Consider the following 20952-nt stretch of genomic DNA (forward strand, 5'->3'; position numbering starts at 1 on the left):
CCTTGATAATTTTAGACTTTAAAGTCTACTTGAAAACTAACATAAAATTACACTTTATCTTTATTTCATCATTTAGTCCATTCCGTAATTTTACACCCAAAACTGACTCACATCTGTACTTGAGATTTGTTCTGACTTTGTGAGTTTCAAACATTAGCAACCCCCTTAAGTTATAAATCCCCTGCCTTCATTTAAACATTTGTTTAATACAAACAGGAATTTACATGTTATCAGTGTATTCAAAGTGTTAAACAACTCTATTCAAAGATTTGCGTATTATAGACTTATATATATATATATATATATTATGAAGTAGTTTTATATTTTAGTCTTGATATAATTTTTTTAATCACTTTTTAACTTCATCATTATCTAGATAATAATTCCCCTATCAAATAAATGTATAATTTCTATTATTCTTGTCTTCACTATTCAACACAATGAAGAAATACAAGGCTGCACTGTATCACAGTCAAAGTGCTCTGCTTTGGTTTCGAGTTAGATTCTGTAGTTACTGCAATTTTTATATAATTATTTCTCTGAAATAAAGGAAAATTGAAATCTTAAACTTTGTCACAAGATAAAACAGACATCAAGGAGTTCATTTTTAGTTATGACTCAATTTCGACCAAAAATATAGTTACTGTAGTTAGGCTTGGTAGGGCTGTATACATATTTGATTATTACCCCACTGCAACTATTCTGTTACAGGTAAAGCCTGCATTTATAATTAAGGAGGGACACTACAGGTGAATGGGGTTTGTAATGTAACTAACAGATCACCGTGAAACTTCTCACTTGATTACTAACATTGAGACAGAAGTTTTTTGTGTTGTGTTTATTATGTTTAGATTTTCCAATGAGGCATTATCGTATTAAATGTGCTAATTTGCATGTTTGTAAAAAGAAAAATCTGAACATTGTATCGTAGAAGAAAGACAAGATATGCATATATATGCAATTCACTTACAAAAGAAACAGGTATGATTACATAAGTTAAAACATTTTTTTGTATTACAAGTTTTCCGAAATTTGACACTTAAACATGCAAATTAATATTTGTCTAATGCTAACTTGATGATTACTTGATGTGAGTGCTGCGGCAGCATCCTACAGAAAGACAAGATTGTTTGTTTTTTAAATGTTTCACCTGTTTTTTAAAACATTTTGAGCACTTTTTTCTAAATCTTTCCACTCCTTTAAAACATATTAAAATGCCACCTTTAGGAACTCTGTAATTGCAACTCTAGTGAATGTAACAACTGTTGCTTTATAAATTTCTATGTATATTTTCACATCTGCTTGCTTGTACATCATTTAAACCTCTGAAGTCCAGGAGATTTTGGTTCAAATTTGTCAACTTCCTGTGCATTAATTTCTGTCTCTGTTCAGCATCTTTCAGTCTGTCCTTACATCACATGCATGGCTCCTTTTTCTCCACACAAACTTGGCCATCAGTCAGATTTTTCATTTTATTTCAATTAAAGTATAAAACTGCCGAAAATACTGAAAATAAAAGACACAGATGTCTATGGAAACGTACCATTTTTAAAAACCATTTATACACACAAAAACAGCAGAAAAAAAAAAATAAATAAATAATGAAACTACAAAACAGTCTATTTGCATGTAAATTAAAAATAGTGATAGTTTTCATTGTAGAAAGAAAATTCACATTTTAAAAATGGTCTAGAAACATAAATGCCACACTGTGAAAGCTCCTATGAGTGCACTTTCAACTGGCTTTCTCAGCTTTTCTACATATTATATATAAATAAAGTTATTACTGTAAATAAAACATGTATTTTCAGTAAATAGATGGACTTCAGAGGGTTAATGTTTGTTCAGCTTTGTTAACCATGTTTTACCAGCGTGTCTCTGTGTATGTATAAAGTGCTTCTGTTTGAATTATTTTCATACAGAAGAAATACTGGGACAACTGAAAGACAGTTAAGAAGATATGAGGGGTTCCCTGGACCATTTGTTCTCTTCCAGAGGTCCTTGAGGGAGTTCTAGGTCCCCAGAAAATGGAGAATGGCTGTTTCACTACAGATTGAAGAGTCCAATGGGATTAAGAGTCCACAGAGGGATTATTTTCATTTTAGATTTCATTTCCTCCACAGTTATCACCTCAATTTAAAATGACAATTATAAAATTCTGGTCTTAATCATATCTAACAAACAAAATATGTTGATGTCCCTGAAATGAAACCTTATAAAATGGGGGGTCCAGGACCCAGTGATGTGTGTCCATTAAGGGGTTGAGAACCACTGTCTTATACCATAAATATCCTGCTTCTCTTTACTTTATCTGGGGCTGCTTTCATGGTTTATCTTATTCAAATTAGATTCAGTTAGAAAAAGTTTTCTGCATACAGGGATAGTTTACAGCATCCTCTTCAGGTTCAATATCACCCAATCAGGACAAAGGCATGTCTTTTCTATGTTTGGACCACCTGGTCTCCTTCTGTAAAAATGCATGTAAAACCTCCAGCCCTTTAATGCACAATCTTAACCCTCTGAAGTCCAGGAGATTTTGGTTCAAATTTGTCAACTTGCTATGCATTAATTTCCGTCTCTGTTTAGCATCTTTCAGTCTGTCCTTACATCACAGGCATGGCTCCTTTTTCTCCACACAAACTTGGCTATCAGTCAGATTTGTCATTTTATTTTAATTAACAAAGTATAAAGCTGCCAGGAACCCAAAATGCAAACAAAAGACACAAGTGTGTATGGAACAGAAGAAAAGATAATAAATAATAAAACTACAAAACGATCTATTTGCATGTAAATTAAAAATAGTGATAGTTTTCATTGTAGAAAGAAAATTCACAATTTAAAAATGGTCTAGAAACATAAATGGCACACTGTGAAAGCTCCTATGATTGAACTTTCAACTGGCTTTCTCAGCATGTCTACATATGATATATAAATAAAGTTATTACTGTAAATAAAACATGTGTATTTTCAATAAAAAGATGGACTCCAGAGGGTTAATAAATACTTCTGGACTTGTGGATGATCCGGGCTAATACAGTATGTTTGCTGAATGTACAAATAGCTACTATGAATATAAAAGAAAAACAAAAAACAGATACTTTATGTGACAGAAATGTATTCAAATCACACATGGCACATTAGTGAACAAGACCTGGCTTTAGAAAATTGTTCATCTAGGCTTTAGTGAGCCAGAAAAATAAAATAGACATTTTAGCCAACAACACAAAAACTATTTACATTTCTTACAAACAAGTCTCTTTGGGGTTTTCTGTAGAAAAAGTTAGTTGTGCCAATCCCGAAAGCAGTTTCTGTCTGCGATGACACACAGGGCCACGTCACACTCAGCACACTTCCAGGGCGTCGACTGCCTCACCTGCTTGGTCTTCCTGCAGTGAACGCAGGTTCTGCGTCCGTACGAGGCCCTCTTGCTGATATCGGATTGTTCGGAGATCGCTATGGGCAGGTGTCCACTGTGTGCCTGGGCGGGAGCTGTTGTCACGGTGACGCCACACAGCTGGGCTGTGAGCTCCTGCAGGAAGGCCCTGTGGCTCATGGGCTCCTCCTGCTTCTCTCTGCACAGCTCCTTGTGAAGGAGGTAGCTGTTTGTGGCTGCGATGTCCAGGAAGTGGAAGAACAAGGTCTGGTACCAGCGCATGCTCTTGTGATGTACAGAGTAGCACTGGGTGGACAAATCAAAACCTCCTATGTGCCTGTTGTAGTCCAGAACAGGCGCTGGGCACGGGATGTGTTTGATGGCCACGTGTCCATCTTTGGACCTGACTCTCCTCCGCACGCTGCTTCCAGAGAATACCTCGTGGACTGTGGAGCAGACAGAGACCTCGCGATTGTCCATCCACTTGACAAAAAGCAGTGGGCCCTCACGGAGCCACCTGATGGAGCCTCGAGGATCACTTTTTTTGAGTGCATTTGTTTCTGTGCGAGGACAACCTCTTCTTCCCTCTCTGTATGTGCCACAAGCACCAATATTCAGGCTAAACAGGTCTTTGAACAGCTTTGGACTCGTGTAAAAATTATCCACATATAGATGAAAGCCACTGCCCAGGTATGCCGTCTTTACCAGGGACATCACCGAATCATAAGCCAGTCCAACCCCCGAGGCAAACTGGGACTTCCCAGTGTACACGTTGAAGTCCCAGGTGTAGCCACTGCTGCTGTCAGCCAGGACAAACAGTTTGAACCCCAACTTAGTGGGCTTCCCTCTTATGCTTTGAACTATTCCTGTGGGGCTCTTGGTCGCCCCCGATCTCTCGTGAATTGAAAGGTTCTGTCTGGGGTGGTAAAATGATTTGCAAGCATCTTTGATGGTGTCCATAAGAGGCCTCAGGCGGTACAGGCGATCATAATCCGGAGTGCCCTTCTTTCTGTCATTCTCTGTGTCTTTGTCTGGATCACTCATGTGGATGTTCCAGGATATGACGCGGTACCTGTCCCGTGGCATCACATTGGCCGGGAACGGCACACTGAAGATGGTGCTCTTCTTCCAGTAATCCTGCATATTGTCCAGTTTCACCAACGCAAAGAAGAAACTCAGTCCCACATACTTGAAAAACTCTGGGACGTTGACGTCAGTCCATGAATATTTTTTGCCTCTGGCGACGCTTTTGGCCGCTTGCTTGTTTGTGTTTCGGCAAACGGTTTGAGCTGCGTCGTTGCTGAAGAACAGTTTGAAAAGGTCCAGTGGTGTGTATGTGGTGCTTGAGTTCAGCTGATGTCCAGGAGGTCTTGCTGGGATGAACCTTTTTGGCACTGGACAGACATCACCATCTGTCTCAGTCTTCCAGGACATGGCTGAACAGCATACCTGAGGAGGAGGTCTGGATCTGGTCTGGTCTTGTGATGCATGCTGTGCAAGCCCAAACCTGGATTTCTTTGCCCTCTTGTGTGGTGGAGAACCAGATTGTGCTTGTTGTGACTGCTCATCTATTTCTTCTTCTTCTGAAGAACTGTTATCTTGTCCTGGAGCTGAGCTTCTTGCTTTTTCAGCGTCCTGTTGCTTTTCATCATCCTCATCTTCTCTGTTGACATAAGATTAGATTAGATTAGATTAGATTAGATTGGATTATACTTTATTGTTCCTACAACAGGGATATGTACTTGTCACAGCAGAAACAGAAGCAAAAGGTGTGAATATAAATTACAGGAAAAGAAGAGGGTCATCTTAGGGCTGGGCGATATATCGATACAAAAAATATATCGATATATTTTTAAATGTGATATGGAATTAGACCATATCGCATATATCGATGTAATTCCCTTTTTTTCTTTCTTTATATATAAATGCTGCCCTTACTAGGGTTTGTCATATTTAGTTCTTTTGTAATGTTTGTTATTCTTTTCTCATATAAATATATTTATTTCAGAAAAAGAACATTTTTATTTAAGATATTTTTTTATTTAAATGTGCACTTTATGGAGCTTTGATTAAAAAAAAAAGGTTCTCCTGTTGTTATACAGTATTTATGTTCACTTATAAATAAACTTAATAAACAGTTTCAATAAAACTACTTGTGACATGTCATATTTGACTTTGACTGAATATTTGCTCTCACTTTGTGATAAAAATATCAGGATATATATCATATATCGATATTCAGACTAAATATATTTGGATATAACTTTTGGTCCATATCGCCCAGCCCTAGGTCATCTGTGCTGCAGAGCACCAGTCAGACACACAGTGATGGAGCCTCACTTCCTGTTGTCTGTAGCTGAGACAGGCTGGAGTCCATGCAGCCAGGTGTCAAAAACCATTAGAAAGTTTTAAGCTTGAAATACCACAATATATAGACCAGTGAGTGTTTTTTTGTTTCACACATGAACTGAACGCTGTAGTGAACCGTATTCTACAATGAACCTCACCAGGGGCATGTCCATCTGTAAACAGGTACAGCGTTTGGCTATGTTTTTGAAGGAAATGTTTGTGGAAACAATAAGAAACAGTGTTTAACAGGCTCTGAGGTAGGGCTGGGCGATATGGTCATATGCCCCATATATTTAGGCAGAATATACGATATATATCCACCAAGTGGCGGACCCAGACAGTTTGAAGGGCAGGGGCGAAAAAATAAAAAGGGCACATTCTGCACAATATGGGGCCCCAGCAGCAAAAAGCTATGATGCATCACGTATGATGAAATAGACCTCATCCTTCATTACGATTAGCATTAAGTTAAAGGAGATCCAGATCAAAGTAATTAATGATATGGTACTGACAATTAAAACCATTGAACTAAACCATGTAGGGGGGTCTGGGGCCATGCCCCCCCCCCAGGATAAAATTTGTACATTTTTAAGTAAAATGCATCAATCTAATCCACTTTGAGAGCTAAATGAGAGGAAACACCTCACTTTTTTTTCACAGTTGGGTAATATCGTATTACAGAATCTTTATTGATATCCTACTGTGACATTTTTATAAAGCACAGCAGATCATGGCACCCTAGAAAAGGGCAGCCAATAAGGCACTTCCTCTCGTTTTCACCACTCTAGAGGCACTTTAGCACCCTTTTTCAACCATGGAGGCATGAGGGGGGCGGTCGCCCCTCCTGCCCCCCTGTCTGAGTCCGCCACTGTAACCACCCCCTTTCCCCCTAACACCCCTTTCAACTAGTTGCACAGCCTTCAGAGCGTGCATATCACGAATGCTGGGTCTTGCTGGTTTTCTGAGAATCTACTGCACCTACTGGTACCTTGTTTGCCATGTAGCAATAAAAAATAAAAAAAAACCTGGATTAATCTGGTTAGTCACATTGGACTGCTATTATTTTGAACACTACTGTATATGTGGCCCTGTGGTAGTGTTGATGAAAAATGGTGGCCCCCTCCAGCATTTAAGTTGCCCATCCCTGCTGTAATGTATTCAGTGACATTTAACACTAAGGAGAGCTGTCAGAGAGGTGATCGGTTCAGGTGGATCATTGTTGGAGTATTATTTGATACCTTGATAAAGTGATGGAGCGACCACCTCATGTACAGACATGAAAACAAGTCATGTACATATGGACACATTTATTTGATATCTATTAAAGATGAACTCACAGATCCTCTACCGGATCAGTTCCGTCCAGATAAAACATCTCTTCATCTGAGAGGAAGCTCTCTGCTCCGGACTCTCCCTCCTCATCCTCACTGTCCGCAGGGACCGGCACCGCGTCCTCTGGGCCCTCTCTGCGCTTTGTAGGCATTTTGTGAAAGTAGAATAAATAATAAATAATAATGTAAATAATGTATGCACAGCTGCTGCAGATGTTCCAAACTGGGCTCTTCTCTCTTCTCTGCTTTTTCTTTTTCTGCAACTGGGGGACTCTCCGGCGAAAAGTGATGACGTATCATGAGGGAGGAGCCAACCTACGGAAGCCGAGCTGTGCTTGTTTGGTTATCTCGAACAAGTTTTTGACAAATAGGCCTACGCCAGTATAATAACCAGTAAAATATGACAACTAGATAACTCACTCCACTTACATATATAGAGCTTTATGAATGAGAATTATTAGTGTAATGACTCCTTGTTTGCTAACTCCTGACTCCAGTCAGCTGTTGATGGAGTCATCAGCTGAAGGATTCACTGAGGTTTCTCCTCCAGCACATTGTGTTTGTCTCATAGACTGTAAATGGTTTGTCTCGACTTGGAATAAATGCAGAGAACCAGGGGCCGGATTCACAAAGCATTCTTGAGGAAAAAAAATGCTTCTTAAGTGTCACTTTTTTCTTAACTTTGCTCTTAAGACAAAATTGAAGAAGATTTGGTATTCATGAAGAAATTCTTATCTTTTCTTTAGTTTTTTTCTTAGCTTTCGTCTTAAGTGTTTTCCTAAGGTAGAACTTGAGAACAAATGAGATTCTTGAAGACAAAGTTCTTAGATTTCTTCTCAAATTTCTTCACAACTGTAAGAGAAGCCCTCAGCAGTCTGAAAACAGCTGCAGTGAAAAGGAAAGTCTTGCTATGCATTTACTTTACAAATTCATATGACATGTATTTGATTTCTTTAATATTTAGTTCAGTCCTAGACAATGTGTTAACAAATTTTGTTCATTGAAGTTGGTCAGAGTAATTTTTTTTGTGAATGTATCACATACATTTTATTTTGGCAGTTGACATATATTGTAAATGTCCTTTCAGTCTGTGTGACATGTGACACTATTCCTAGAGTACACTACAATGTACTCTAAGTAAATCACTGAGGCAGCTGTTGTATTTGATACTACTTAATTAATCACTATGAACATATTATTTAAGTAGGCCAAGTTACGAAGAAGAACTTCCTAAGTGAGAAAACTAAGAAGTTCATAAGACATACGACAATTCTAAAGAAAATGGTGAATAGCATTTAAGAACATTCTTAGGAACATCTTGTTTTTTTTCTGAAGAATTTTCTTAAGTTTTATCTTAAGAACAATTTTGTGTCATTTCAAAGGGTTCACGTTAGTTTTCTTGCCACTGTATATTGATACCGATTGGCCAATGATGGGAGTTTATATTGTAAATTATTCTGCTAATGAAATGTAATATCTACATAGGCTACATAAAATAAATGAACATGAGAATGTATTAGTTATTATTAGTTAGATTTGTTTAGGTCAGAGCTACGAGGATATGAAATCATTAATCTCTGCAAATAACATATTCGTCTTTCTTACCCTCAGGTGTGCAAACCTGCTGGTTATGAACTTCCTTTTAGAATATAGAAATGTAAAATGAAAAGTATTTGGCACGAGTATTATTGGTTATTGGTAACAGACCCATCACTATACTGTGTGTGTGTGTGTGTGTGTGTGTGTGTGTGTGTGTGTGTGTGTGTGTGTTGGGGCATATGTGTGTGTTATGAGCCTGCTGCATGGGATCAAAATACTCCACACTGTTTAGTTTATATATATAAATGAATTTATTTAAGTTAATCATTTCTCCTCATTCAAAGGTGAATTTGCAGTATCTATAAAACAGGGGACAGTTAGAAGCGCTGTACAGTCTGACAACAAAACTAGGAACCGCGGCTGAGTACACTGTGTATATATGTACATACTGTACACACACTGATGTAGGTATATACAAAAATATACACTTTTACATGTGTGACCCCTCGTGCCTTAACACCCAACAACATCACTCAATGAAGCCACACTCCTCTTAGAAAACACAATCATCCCATTAATTCCTGTTCCATCTCTTATCTGTGATCACTGGTTGATGAGACTGACAGTATTTTGTCGAATGTGCACTTTAAGCCCCTCCCCTCCCGTCCCACCCCACACACACTGTTACTGTCACTGGCAGCAGCAGATGGAGGAGCAGAAGCCGTCCTGAGCTGGATGTCTCATATCAGACAGGACTCTACTTCTGTTAATCCTGAAAAGGGATCTGAGGTGGGCTGACGGGGAAGACACCCTTGTAGAACCTGATACTGTAATAAATTCCTGATAATGTAATAACCCCGATAATGTAATAAAAATCTGCACTTGAGTCCATTGAAAATGTAATAAAACCTGATAATGTAATAACTTCCCGATAATGTAATAAAGTGCATTTCCCAATAATGTAATACACTTTTTTTTTTTTTTTTTTTTTTTTACCAATAATGTAATTAAGTATAACATTAATAGGAGGTCATTACATTATCAGGTTAGCCTTCATTTCGCAAGTCCTGATAATGTAATAACTTCCCGATAATGTAATAAAGTGCATTTCCTAATAATGTAATACAATTTTATTTTTTTTACCAATAATGTAATAAAGTATAACACCAAGCACCTTTAGATTTCAAGAAGCTGTTGAATGCATTGTGTGTCATGGATACCTCGTTTGTGAAAAACGGATGAACGGGTCAAAAGTTAATAAACATTCAACTTTGGGAATGTTTTTAACACTATATTCTTTACAGGGTAGCTAAAACGTATCTGCATACACTGATTATTATGGGCTGTTCTTGGGGGACTGGCATGGAAATGAAGGTGGAGGCAGACTGGGTTCATTACAGGGAAATGTTTACTGGAAGACTATTTGTAGACAGTGAATTACCATATTGAGCATGGATTAATTGTACCTGTCTTGGACTTCTTATGTACTTATTTTTATTTTATTGTTTTATTTCTTTCTTTATTTTCATTTATGTTTTATTATCATAAGATTGTGTATCTTAATTTTGCCCCTTTTTTCCTTTTCTTAAATGGTTGTTAGTGTGGTCTTGTAAAAAATTGTAAAAACTCAATAAAAGTTGAATCATAAAAAAATGAAAAATAAACATTCAACTTTGACCTGTTGGTGGCGCTAGAGCTCTTGAGCTAGAGTTGCCTACACAGTATCACCACTTGAACCCAAGTAATGGGTGGTCTGCTGTTAAATTATTACAATATTGGGGAATTATTACATTATCAGGACTTGCGAAATGAATGGAATAACCTCCCATTAATGTTATACTTTATTACATTATTGGTAAAAAAGTATTACATTATTGGGAAATGCACTTTATTACATTATCTGGAAGTAATTACATTATCAGGTTTCATTACATTTTCAATGGACTCAAGTGCAGATTTTTATTACATTATCGGGAATTTATTACATTATCAGGTTCTACAACCCTCCTCGTTGTGACAAATTATAACATAACCCTGCTCCCCGTTTGAGAGACATAAAGACACAAAGCTGGACCCTGACGTCTTCCCTCAAGATAAACTCCATCATATAAACACAGTATGAGTAAAATCCTACTGACGCTCTCATTCACCACCTCATGTTCACTTATATGCCTCCTATAAATGCTAATAAAGAGGCCTCGACAAAAGGAAAATTTTCAAATTTGGAACCGGCAACGATTATAGGACTGACATCAGAGACATTGTCCCCCGGTGTGTCCTGCAAGTCTGAATGAGAGTGAAGAATGAAAAAAGAAACAACCTATACTATCAGCAAATGTGCAACAAGTTCTCTGCCACTTGTTCTGCCTTTCCAAACACTTTTAACCCTTCTCTTTCTGACTTGTACAGAGAAAACAGGAAGGAAAACTTTGGCACATTGTGCTAAAGATGTAAACATTTAATCATCCAATCAAAATGAGGCGCTGGACTACTTAATCATTACAGTAAGTTCCTCTGTGTATAACATCAACATAATAAAAAATAAAATAGCAATCTTTTCATCTTCACAAGAATAAGACTGGTTTTAAAAAGAAAAGGCGTAAAACAACATATGAAGCGTAGCAGACAGTATTGCCATGGGGTGTTCAGTTAGTACTGCCTGGTCAAATAGTTTAATGACAATAAAAAGAATCAAAGGCAAAGAAAATGTCTGAAACTCTCTGCTAGTGCATCAAAAGTTCTTTTACCTTGAGTCCCTTTTTCTGTTCTGTTCTGTTCTGTTCTGTACCTACAAGACGTGTGACAGTAGAGGGTGCTACAGACCACTAGACCATTAGAATGTAACAAGGGATAGACACCTAGAAAATGAACATGTCCTCAGTTAGAGTTGTCATGGTGAACATTAAAGCGTTCAGATCCTGTGTTTAATACTTGAGGATTACCGCAATTTGATGTAAAAAAGATCCCAATTAAGAGGCTAATGTCCATTCCTAGATCAGAATCTGATCAGGAAGATATACAGGAGTAATTACTTTGGTAACACTTTACAATAACCATAATTTATAAATGGTAAACAGATAGATTGTTAATGTTTAATCATCATTTATAAACCATATATAGGGCATTTAGAATGGTAAATACATAATTCATTAATGTTTTACTAACTAAATCATTTATAAATGGCTAATAGATGGTATATTAATGTAAGTTTATAGTTACTTTACCATTAAAAAACAATTACATTATAATTAATAGTTTATCAATAGTTTTAGTTGCACTCATTTTAACACCATATTAAGTATGTTAATGATTCTGAAATGATGCATATACCTTTAAGAAATTGGTTGAAAACATTTAAAGATTAAATATGTATAGCACTTTGTAAATGGTTAATAATTGGTCTATAAACCATCTATAAACATCACTTAGTTGGTTATTGTAAAGTGTTACCATTACTTTAGTAATTTTAGTACCTATACCCATTGATTATATTTTTAAAAAATCACAAATCTCAGGCCTGCCCTGTCAGTTATCATCAAGTTAACAGCCTTCACACTCAAACAGCGGTTTGATCAAGAACATGAACGTGTCATAGCGTCACGTAGGGATGCACAACATGGATCAGCTGAGACATTTCTGGCCATGTAATGGAAATTTATATTACTTGGCTATGCATTATTACAAAATCAAATATCGCAGGTGAATAAAACAATACAAAGCCACACTTTTCACTGATTTAACAAGCAGAATCCACACACTGACTGCACGTGGAGGCTAGTCATTTACATTATTAGTTATTACATTTACATGTCTGATTTGATTATTTTAAAGCATTGAAATTTAAGTCAAAAGCAAAATGCTCTATAAAAGCCAGAGTATGTCTGTGAAGTTTTAAACTTCTCAAGATACAAAGGTGTGAAATTATGGATTATCTGATCAGTATGGCCCATTATTGGTATCCATAAACCATATCATGCATCCCCAGTGTCATGTGCTGCACAACTTAAATTCAGCTCATCAGAATTACAATTATTGATTTCCATCATTCTTAAGAAATTAAGACACAACTGAGAATGTTTCACATTTTTTCTGCAGTTTTCAATCAGAATGGCAAAACAAAACCATGAAATCTTAAATTAGATTTGGGCCTTGGAGTCTGGTCGCCATGGCAACGGCAAACTTTCCTCACACACAGGCTCGCCCCCTGGGTCTGGCCTTATATTAGAAGGTCCTGTGCCTCGCATCAAGTCACAGGATAGGCTTTTAACCCTTTCAGCTCAGCTCACTCTGCTTACAGTTGTGTGGATTATAAGACAAGGCAAACATCATGTTAGAAAACAAACACAGTGATGGAAGAGTATCAGACATTTAGCAAACATGACCAGCTGTCTTTGTCCGTTTCCATAACACAGTTTAGAAATTAAAATCAACATTGACAAGCAAAGATGTGAATGTGATGGAGGAAGAGATGCTGAGAACGGAGAGATGTGACATAAAGAACACTTGAGGCTGCAGCTAGAGTTAACTGGAGATAGGGGGCTGACTTCTGTTGCACACTATTTCTATTAAAGATGTTTTGTGTTAATGTAGTTGCCTTGAAGCTGCCAAAGGATGAGTCGCTCCAAATGTAATCAAACCAAATTTCCCCAAACTGTCCCATCATTACTCATCAGTGACTAACAGTGCAGAGGACCACGCCACTTAAAGGGATACTTGGGATTGTTGAAGTGGGGTTGTGTGACATACTTACCCATAATGGATGTTTTACCTACAGCAGCATAAAATCAATATCAGTATTTAGAATACTTTCACCACGCTGCCTTGCTGTCAGACATTCTCTTGAAGTTTACAGCAGAACTGAAGCCGTTCTCTTGAAAAAAACATTAATATTATATTACAGGACACGGAGTTGCTGATCGCCTGCTGCCTCCATTCTTTAGTTTGTGTAATTGTGTAACTTTGACGAATCTGAACTAACCCTTTAAAACACCAAAGTCACAAAATAACAAACAACTAAGTGGAAATGTGTTTTGCAGCTGACTCAGCAGTACTTAGCTTAGCTCCTCCTGCACACACTATGTACCTCATACAACCTCACTTCAATAAATCCACACTATCCCTTTGAGATTAACACGTAGTGAACTAATGCTGCATTCAATTGCACTCGGAACTCGGAAAGATCCGACCTCCGAGTCGGAAAAAATGGGCAATAGAACAGCCCTTGAACTCGGGATTCCGACTCTGGAATTGGGGTAGGATCCAAGCAGCCCGAGTAGGTCTGAAATACGTGGAAAACAGTCACTTTATCTTCAACATTTAGTCTGTTATGTGTCGTTTAACTTAGCATTTGTGTTACTAAAAGTGTAGGATTGCTTTGTAGTGGTATTTGCACTGCCACTCTGTTAATTAAAGTTTTTTGTGTGAGCTTAGTAGGGACAAAAAAGCACAGTAAAAGTGTAAAAAATATTAGAGTTTGTCCCATATTTAAACTACATTAGTCTATAAGGTGTAATACTCCAAACAACCATCACCTTGCTGTGGCCGGCCATGTTTTCAGAGATTGAGCAATGAAACTCATTAACCTCGGAAGTCGTAATTTCCAACTTGGATCTTTCCGAGTTCCGAGGGCAATCGAACGCAGCATAACAAACGGATACATGTACTGTAAATGGTATCAGTAACACTATTGGGTAATAAAACACTAAAGAAGTGGCACAATGGTAGTGAATTCTTGTTCCACAGAATAAATTAGCTCTCAAAAGGTTTTCTCTTCAGTAATTCATGTCAGCAACAAACTGTTTATCCAATCAGAAAAAAAGTCTGCTCACCTTTAGCGGAAACAAAGTGAGGATGAACAGTAAAACCTTATTTATTGCAGCTTTGACTTTTGAACAGATGGCTCATCTAACAGGCACGATGAAGAAGAATGATGGGTGAAAGCACTAAGACTGAGTGGAAGTGTAGGAGCTGGCTGGTGATACATGCAGCTTGGAGGAGCTTTACACAACACATGTGCATGCACATCTCATACTACAGTCAGTTCAGCTCTGCATGGCAACTGTTGTCAGGATGGAATAAGCAAGGTTTTACTCTGTCAACAAAGAGGGATGTTCATTCTAAAACGTTAGCCACGTATGAGCTCTGGTGTCTTCATCTTCATATGTAGCTATCTCACTGTGGTGCTGTTATAATATCACTGTTATCCCTCTCACATCTGTTATCGAAGGAGACATTAAATTCAGTCTGGGTGTTATTAGTAACCGTCCTACAATGGCAATACTAGACACAGGCAAAGAAAATGATGTGCGTATAAAGTGAGCGTCTCCAAGGAAAACTCTCCTCTGCTGTTCCTGAAACACACAAACATCCGTCCGCAATTTGGTTCCTTATTTTTCATGACAAAAGTAAACAAAAAAAGAGATTGTTGAGATTTTTTTTTTTTTAGTGTATATTGTTTCTTTAGAGACATGATGGTGTAAAGTGAAGATGCTGTGGCAGCCAGTGCTACAGTCTGACGACAAACAGTTCATCCTGAGGGGTGGCTCCAAGACACTTCCTGGTTCCAGGAAGTGCACTTCCGGCCCAAACCAAACCGGCATCAGGCCCCATCGAGAGCAGAGAAGCTCCACTCTGAACCCCTCCCCCCTACCGAAGACCCAATCTGTAGGAAAAACTGTAGAAATCAAAGCAGAGCACATGGCCTTCTCCTCTCCACTCTGCCTCTCTCCTCTCTGTCGACCAGCGAGAGGAAAAGCTCAAGGAACTGAGTCCATTTCCTCCCTTCACATCCCTCTACACCCAAACCTCACCGGGTCAACCTGAAGCCTCTGCTGTTACAGACCAGAGAGAGAGAGAGAGAGAGAGATAGATAGAGAGAAAGACAGAGAAAGAGAGAGAGAGAGCATTCCCATTCTTCCAAGAAGGAAACCAAGCTCCTGCCATACCTCCGTGGAGAGTTAACAGCAAGAAATAAAAAATATTAATAATAAAATAAAATAATTACAAAGTAAAAAGAGTTCTACCTCACCAGCATTAAAGAAAGAAAAAGAACATTTGCCTCTGAACCATCAATGAAAAACACTGAGGTATGTAGTTTGCATGGAAAGCCTCTTCGTCGCTTTTATCCTCCTCGTCACTGTCACCATCCACCAAATACAGCTTCCTGTTTACTCCATTACCGTCTACAAGCCCCTCCCCCAGTGGGTGTGGCTCTTGGTTATTTGAGGAGGGTGAGAGTGGGGGAGAGGTGTATAGACGTGACTGGCTGCACCTCTGAGGAAGAGGAGGAGGAGGAGGAGCGAGAGGATCCAGTTATCCATCAACTTTGTCTTTCTCCTCCAGTCGGTTTCCATCTCTTTGTCCGTGTCTCAGAGTCTGTTGGTGTCTCTTCCCAGGGTCTGCAGCGCCCCCTATGATTGTAAGTTGAGGGTGAACTTCCACTGTTGGTTGAGGCTGGGGCTGCAGACCTCCACAGTGAGACCGCCCATCCTGGCGCTGCGGCTGTCCAGACACAGGTTACTGCCCACGTGACGGAGCTTGGAGTTGGACTCAATCTGCTCCCATTTCTGCTGAGACACAACGGGTCATGATGTTAACGGGTCAATATCACTATAAAGTGCCTTTGGTGTCCTCATCAGAATCGCCCAGTCATCATGAAAATGGAGCAAAATATTGAAACTCTGAGGTCTTATTATAAATGGCCAAACATTTACACACATATCAGTACAATGAAAAGTCTCTAAAATGTGTTTCCTTCATTTTTTTTTTTCATTGGATGTACGTGATTTTGGCCTGTCCCACACACTGCTCCGCCTACTACAGTGTGTGTAATTAGTGGTTAAATGATACTAAATCAGAAAAACAATTACATGGTTATATTGTCCACAACAAGTTATTTGATTTGATTTTGATTGTATATATTTTATTTTCATAATCATTTCAAACATGTTTCATGTGTCCCTGAAATTGCAGTCCACCCAGGCGGCAATCTCCGTGCCTGAGCATGGAAGCCACCAGGAAGTGCATAAAGCCTGCAATTCACCGAAATTCCAGTAGGGGGTGCTAAGTTTGGCTGCAAAAGAAATCTGCAGCCAATCTGCAGCCATCTGCAAAAGATGGCGACGAGTGTAACGCTGAACTCGAGGCTTCCAACGGGCAGTCCACAAACCAATGGGTGACGTCACGGTGACTACGTCCATTATTTATATACAGTCTATGAGTCCACCCCGTCATTATGGGGTAATATGCCCCTTTAAGAAACTCTGACACTCTGTAGAACCTGATAATGTAATAAATTCCGGATAATGTAATAACCCAATAACGTAATAAAAATCTGCACTGGAGTCCATTGAAAATGTAATAAAGCCTGATAATGTAATAACTTCCTGATAATGTAATAAGTGCATTTCCCAATAATGTAATACACTTTTTACCAATAATGTAATAAAGTATAACACCAATCACCTTTAGATTTCAAGAAGCTGTTGAGAAGCTGTTAACCTGATAATGTAATAACCTCCCATTAATGTTATACTTTATTATATTATTGGTAAAAAAAAGTGTATTACATTATTGGGAAATGCACTTTATTACATTATCGGGAAGTTATTACATTATCAGGTTTTATTACATTTTCAATGGACTCAAGTGCAGATTTTTATTACATTATCTGGGTTATTACATTATCCAGAATTTATTACATTATCAGGTTCTACACGCTCTCAGTGACACTTTTCCCGTCAATTTGTCTTTCTTTAATGGAGAATGAAACAGTGGCTAGTTGCAAAATAAGTATTTTCGCTTTTATTTAGTAATTTTAGTACATGTTGTCAAACTCAACATGTCCACCCTGTCATAGTGAAATATCAGGTAATATAAAAACCTTTCTGAAATCTGAAGTATATTTTCTAAACAGTAAACAGTCAACTTGCTAACTGAGTCATGTTACCAACTGAAGGTCCATCCATGTTAAATTAAATGCTAAAATTAGCCCAATATGTCCATATTTTTGACATATTTTGCTGTTTGCATGTACATTGTCTGCCTATAGTTACTTTATAAAAAAAAGTGTGGGAGCTTGACCAACATGCATTTCTAACAGCATAACCTCTACTTAACCCATTTAATCCCAAATTTTTCCCAGACATGAAAATATCCCAAATCATGTTTCATTAGTAGGCTACTTCTTTGAAATATTCAACCATTACTTAAAAAGATTTTCATGGAAAAATAGGTTAAAAAGTGTGTTTTATGTTCAGTCACAATAGTGATTTTGGTTGATTAAATTTGGGTTATAGACTACATTAACATATTTCTCCTACGGAGTCATAAAAAAACATTATATTTCCCTTTCCAGTTATTAACAAATGTAGAAAGTCTCCAACATTGCCACTAGAATGACAATTTCTGGCCTACATTATCAAATATACAACTATACCAATATGTATACTGAGAGGACAATACATAGAGCAAACAAAAAAATAAGCAGTTATCGGCCTAACTCAACATTGTTACTTTATTGTAACAGACATAACATTTTTACTTTTGGACATTTCCAATGTGATCTCCCTTAGAGTGGGAGGAGGAGAACATCCGTTGGCTCAGGCCAGCTTTGTTTGACATATTCTGCAGGAATAGAGCCTTATAACTAAGAAATATTTTCACGGTCACTATTGTGCCACATTAAATGGATTAAATGGATTAAATGGGTTAATACAATAAATATGAAATTAAATGGAAAAGCTGAACTTTTTTTTTTGGAAATGGGGAAGTCTGAAAGGCACCTTTTGTTGATACTGACTCACACAGAATGAGTAGAGAAATGTTACACATGCTCACTGGGCTCTGGGTGTTTTACCTGTCTGCTGTCGTTCTCTCGGCAGCCTTGTAGCTTGATGAGGGAGCCGGCGGTTCTGTCCACCACGGTTAGACACAAGTCCATGTGTTTGACAGACTTGTCCTTGGTCAGGGCCCACTCCTTTACAACACGCATCAATGGAAAAACATTAGTCACATCCTGACCAAAGTTTATATGGAGTATTGGTCAAAATCATGTTCACATTAGGGCTGGGCGATATATCAATATAAAATGCTGCCCTTACTAGGGTTTGTCATATTTAGTTCTTTTGTAATGTTCGCTATTCTTTTCTCATATAAATATTAGGGCCGGGACTCGATTAAAAAAAAATAAATCTAATTAATTAGAGGCTTTGTAATTAATTAATCGAAATTAATCGCATTTTAATCGCATATAAATATTTGACCTGAGAACAGTGAGAAGTAATTTTTTTCACATGGATTTTTAGTATACCATTGAATAATGACTGAATACATAAGCTTAAGCAACAAAAATATTGTTTATTTTTGTTCAAGTCCAACAGACCAGTGCAATTTTTGCCATTAAGTGTAGCAATAGCATATTTAGAAATATAGTACATTTCAGAAATTCAGGTAGCCTATAGGTAGGTAGACCTTCTGTAAACTAGAATACTTTGTTTTTTTTAAGTAAAACACCGTTGGTTTTTTGTAACAAAACGTCCCATCATCCTCGGGGCCAACCAAAGCGCTCTCATCAGCTTCTTCCTTCATGTTCACTGTAGTTTGTTGTTGTCTGAACTCATGAATGCTAGTTGGTGCTCCAGTATAATCGGTCCGCTTGAAACTCATCCAGTGAGAAACGTTCCAAGGTGCAAAAATAAGTGGGATTAAAATGCGTCAATTTTTTTTATTGCGTAAATTTTTGTGTAATTAATTAATCTTAATTAACACGTTAAAGTCCCGGCCATAATAAATATATTTATTTCAGAAAAATATTGGCCTATTTTTTTTCATAGGCTACTTTATTTAAGATATTTTTTAATATAAATGTGCACTTTATGGAGCTTTGATTTAAAAAAAAAAAAAAAAAAGGTACTCCTGTTGTTATACAGTATTTATGTTCATTTAAATAAACGTTTTTAATAAAAGTACTTGTGACATGTCATATTTGGCTTTGACTGAACATCTCACTTTGCTATAAAAATATGGGGATATATACCACATATCGATATTCAGCCTAAATGTATCAGGATATGACTTTTGGTCCCTATCGCCCAGCCCTAGTTCACATCTGATGTTTTTTATTAACAAAATATCCAACCAAATGGCTCCCCTTCTGTTTCTGAGTTCTGGTGTTGAATTCTAGCCAGGAGGAGGCAGAAACTAGAGCCAGCTCTTTACATTAACACATTAAAGCAGTTAGTACTGCGCTGATTTAACAAACTGCAACACATCAAAGTGGTGCGGATGAATAACTTCACTGAGTATGTGTGTGATAAAGAAATCTACAGAGTATCAGACACCCACAGGAAGAATTATGAGTGGGCATCAAAAGCATATTGCCTAAAGAGCCATACTGTCATTTACAAGAGAATTAGACTGTAAAATTGAAAATTGAGCTTAAAATCAAAAAAGTTTTGCAATAATCCACTAAGATGAAACCAAGGCATATAAGGAAATTGCTGCCAAAGGAAGACTTAGTTTTTAACCAGAACCATGTTTTCTTATGTTTCTATGTCAAAGTGACTAATAGGGAAGACAATGATTGAACTGGGTCCAGTACTGAATGTGGAACAGGCTGCAGGGTAATACCTCCATGGGAGCTTCACATTGTTATTAGAATGTGTGACTAAATAACGGAAAGGACCCTACAAAAAGGAAAACATGTTTCTTTCCCCATCACTTGTGATTGTGCCAAAGCAAGTTTGCTAAAATATACATTTCTTTGACATCTTGTGTGGCCTCTTCCACGTGATCACAACATCTACATTTTCAGCGACAACATTAAAAATCTTTTTGATAACAGCCATGTTTGGACTCATTCTCTGGAGGCTCCTTTCCATGCTGTACCTATAATAACAGCCTGAGCCAAAGTTATTATAGTTAACGAAAACTAACGAAACAATGAAAACTAGAATTGAAAAAACATTTTTGTTAACTGAAAAAAAAAAAAAAAAAACGATAATTAACTGAAACTGTATTGTGTGGTTACAAGACTAACTACATTTTTTTCATTTATTTTATGAAGTTTTTTTTTTGTTTTAATGAGCACACTCGGCATCCTGTGTTTATTTATGTATTGCTATTGTTAGTATAATTGTTAATGTTTCTGTTTCTCTGCTCCTCTGCCTCCCTTTATATTATATTATTATAATACTATGTTTTTTATTGTATTTATTTCTCTTTGTTTTGGGGGTTATCTTTTTTGTGGTTCTTTGTTCTAATGTACCCTTTAAAAAACAAAAATGTGGAAAACTGCTGTGGAATACCTTATGTCTTGTACTGATGCTTATGAATGCTAATTTCCAATAATAAAAAAAACTA

General features: G+C 37.4%; 2 protein-coding genes across 3 annotated transcripts in view; both read right to left on the reverse strand.

Moving 5' to 3' along the window:
• Positions 1-1333: 1333 nt before the first annotated feature.
• LOC131991965 (piggyBac transposable element-derived protein 4-like) lies at positions 1334-7286 on the reverse strand. The gene is made up of 2 exons (XM_059357279.1): positions 7060-7286; positions 1334-5036 (listed from the first exon to the last, which is right to left on the reverse strand). Exons 1-2 carry the CDS (start codon positions 7203-7205, stop codon positions 3281-3283), a joined length of 1902 nt encoding a protein of 633 aa, XP_059213262.1. The 5' UTR covers positions 7206-7286; the 3' UTR covers positions 1334-3280.
• Positions 7287-8879: 1593 nt separating this feature from the next.
• Positions 8880-20952, reverse strand: part of galnt2 (UDP-N-acetyl-alpha-D-galactosamine:polypeptide N-acetylgalactosaminyltransferase 2) — a 115826-nt gene continuing 103753 nt past the window's right edge. For both annotated transcript variants that reach the window (XM_059357291.1, XM_059357300.1), the window contains exons 15-16: positions 18449-18568; positions 8880-16157 (exon numbers count right to left, since the gene is read on the reverse strand). In XM_059357291.1, the coding sequence (XP_059213274.1) occupies positions 16002-16157; positions 18449-18568 (276 nt within the window). In that variant the 3' untranslated portion in view covers positions 8880-16001. The remainder of the gene's footprint in view (positions 16158-18448; positions 18569-20952) is intronic.

The sequence above is a fragment of the Centropristis striata genome, chromosome 2 (assembly GCF_030273125.1).
Source record: "Centropristis striata isolate RG_2023a ecotype Rhode Island chromosome 2, C.striata_1.0, whole genome shotgun sequence".
Classification (NCBI taxonomy): domain Eukaryota; kingdom Metazoa; phylum Chordata; class Actinopteri; order Perciformes; family Serranidae; genus Centropristis; species Centropristis striata.